Raw genomic sequence first — 2,923 nt, 5'->3', positions numbered from 1 at the left:
GCATTGTATGTGTTGAAACTCCCGTCACTCATGACGGTGTCGAAATGATTCACAGGCAGCCATGCCAGAGAGGCATTAGGTGTACAGTCCTTCAGGGAACAGTCAGAGGCAGAGAATTTGCAATGGAAATTCCTGAACCAATACTGAGTGAGGAAAGTGTCTTCTGGATATTTGAAGGGAGTAGCTGTTTGGATAAACTTATTAAAACCAGAAATCTCCTCATGGTGGGGTGAAAAAATGAGAGTCCCATGGAATGAGTCAAGGATGAAATTTCTCCCGGCAAGGTCTGCGTGCCACTGTGAGTTAGTGACCCAGACTCTCCATGTCACTAAATGTAGCCCTATCTGCTGGTTTATGTGATTCAGACTATCGGTGTCATAATAAATGATTACCACATTTACTGGTGATATTTCTGTGGTCAGGAAATTTTGGAGATTTGTAATTGAGAGGTACGATACGAGAGAATTTGAGATCATTTCTACAAATGCGATGCATGCTCCTTTCCTGTCCATCTCTGCCCTCACTTCTGAGAGAAACTGAAGGCCCTTCTGGCCTTCTGTGATGAGCAGGCCCACCCAGGTCCAGCGGAAATGAAGCATCAAGGAGACCATGCCAAGGGCCAGAGATGCCTCCTGTGGGGCCACCTGATAGAGGGAGGGAAACTGGCCATTGTCACAGAACTCGGGATCGTAAGCGCCAAAGGTGAGCTGGAAGGAAAGAGAATTGGACGTTATGCGAAGAAACGACATCAAGCGCAGGCTTACACTAAAGGGTGTCATGAAGCAGCTGAAATACAGGGGGAAATACAGACACAAAGCTGAACTGTAGGAGGAGATACTCATTATTCCCATCTATTTAATCATCTGACCTCATAAGAGTCTTGCTTTAGAAGATAATTGAGCAGACTCTGAGCTCAAGAAATTTTTTTTTTTTTTATGGCAAGAATGTTTTGAATTGGTTTCACTATTTTTTTAATTGTGTGTGAAATATACAAACACTGTTTTAATTATGTGATTTTAAACAAATCACTCCAAGTCTTGCTATCAAGAAATCTTTAACTTCCTCTCTCCTGCCTTTCTGATGCACGTAAAGAAAATGTAGGCAATCAATGTGCTTCAGTGCATCACACTTTGAGGCTGTACAATTTGTGTGATGCACAAACACAGCCCATCCGTTCACCATCCTTCAGAGCCGAACCTGAAACTATCAACTAATGTGGCATGATTTTATCCTTCCCTATTTACCTGGCTCACCTGTGGAAATTTGTAGAGTTCCAGCAATGGTCCAATTTGAGAAGAAACTGCCCATGGTGATCCTGTTAGTAATGCTATGGACTTAGTCCTGGCCCCGCAGCCATAGTTAGGTGTCCCATTTTGTCCTGTGTACAAAATGAGGAAACTCTCTAATAACTTCCAGTAACTGTAAAGTAAGTTATGGAACTCATATCCCAGAGATATGTTGGGTAAAAGATGAGGATTCCTGTTGATCTCTTCAATGGCAAAAATGAAGGCTAGAACATTCTGGTAATTGTTGGGCATAAGCCTGCAAAGAGAGCAAAGTAGTTCTTAGAGGAAAGACTCAGTACATGATTGCATTCCAATCCGGAACAGTAGCACCTATTAACTGAATGCTGTGTCTCTTCCCCGATCCACATCCTAAGAGCCTGAACCTGAATGTGCTGGCTTTAGGGTTATTGGTGAGAGCTGACTAGTGTTAAATTGGATTATGTCTGTGGATTTATCATGGATGAGATTAATGTCCTTACAATAGACCAAAGAGAACGTGCTTCCTGTGTCTGTCACATGAGAACGTATAGCCATGACTTCCACACATACACCACCAATCAGATGCTCTCAATTGCTTACCCTGAACAATTTTTAAAAAAGAAAGAAATCATGTTTTAGACTTGCAGTCTGTGGTACATTTTAACTTAACATTCTGAGTTAAGACAATATTCTATGTCAACACAAACACTCAGAAATTGTAATATATTTCTGCAAGATCTGGTGCTTACAAGGTCTTAGAATTTCTACCAAGCAAATTACATAACACAGGGCCTAACAGGTGTTTACTAACTTCCATCTAAACAGAGGAAAATTATTCCAATTACAAAGAAAAGTGCAGCAAACGGGAAAGCATGAGATATTTGTGGTGGGCTTCTTATACATTGTCTATTATGCAGAACTAAAATAATCTCACACATTAATGTGCCAATAAGTGCTTTGTATTTGTGATATCTCCAGGAAGTTGAAATACCAGGTGAGGGGAGCAATAGTGCTAAATGAAGAGTGTGAAGAGTGCAGACACGCAGAACACAATGACACCTGCGGGTGAGTGCGGTGCAGCAGAAGGCTGGCTCTGCCATCACGGAAGCCCAAGTGGCTGCTGTCACCTTCAGAGCTTGACAGAAAAAGAAGCCTTGAAAACACAAAGACAACTGGAGCAGAAGTGAAGGTCAGGTGAAGTGAAAACTCTTAGGATACTAAGAGGTGCAGCACTGTACATACATCATCCTTTTCACATTAAAAAGAGAAAAATAATTTCAATGCAAAATTTAACATCTGTAGCAGTGCTTACCCTAAACAGTCCTTGTGCTCCACATTTTCCTACATCTTGAAAGTGATCTCCCAGTAAATGATACTGCATTATTATTGCCTGATATTTGATTTTGCAAGACTAACACAGACTCGCTCTGATTGTCTTCTGTGTTGAGGTGAGGCTTGGTCAACAGCCTAGTTCCCATGCACGCCTGTTTGATGGAGAAGAATGTGTATTCTTTTCTTTTTGCACTGATGCAAACGGACCCTAGGGACCCTCCTGCTATGCAAGTTCTGGCACATCCCTGCTCAGAATATGAATTTTTCAGTTGTGGCCTACAGCGATTCATATGTGTCTATTAAATAAGACTTGCTAATGTAACTTT

At 41.5% G+C, this 2,923-nt stretch overlaps 1 protein-coding gene across 1 annotated transcript in view; it reads right to left on the bottom strand.

The window, feature by feature from the left end:
• LOC102008468 (vomeronasal type-2 receptor 116-like) overlaps nt 1-2,923 on the bottom strand; it is a 14,486-nt gene that overhangs the window by 6,433 nt on the left and 5,130 nt on the right. The window contains exons 3-5 of the mRNA XM_005413196.2: nt 2,257-2,400; nt 1,254-1,542; nt 145-707 (exon numbers count right to left, since the gene is read on the bottom strand). Of these exons, the coding sequence (XP_005413253.2) occupies nt 145-707; nt 1,254-1,542; nt 2,257-2,400 (996 nt within the window). The remainder of the gene's footprint in view (nt 1-144; nt 708-1,253; nt 1,543-2,256; nt 2,401-2,923) is intronic.

The sequence above is a fragment of the Chinchilla lanigera genome, unplaced genomic scaffold, assembly GCF_000276665.1.
Source record: "Chinchilla lanigera isolate Chin_1 unplaced genomic scaffold, ChiLan1.0 scaffold00162, whole genome shotgun sequence".
Lineage (NCBI taxonomy): Eukaryota > Metazoa > Chordata > Mammalia > Rodentia > Chinchillidae > Chinchilla > Chinchilla lanigera.
This window is presented reverse-complemented; position numbering and strand designations above follow the sequence as displayed.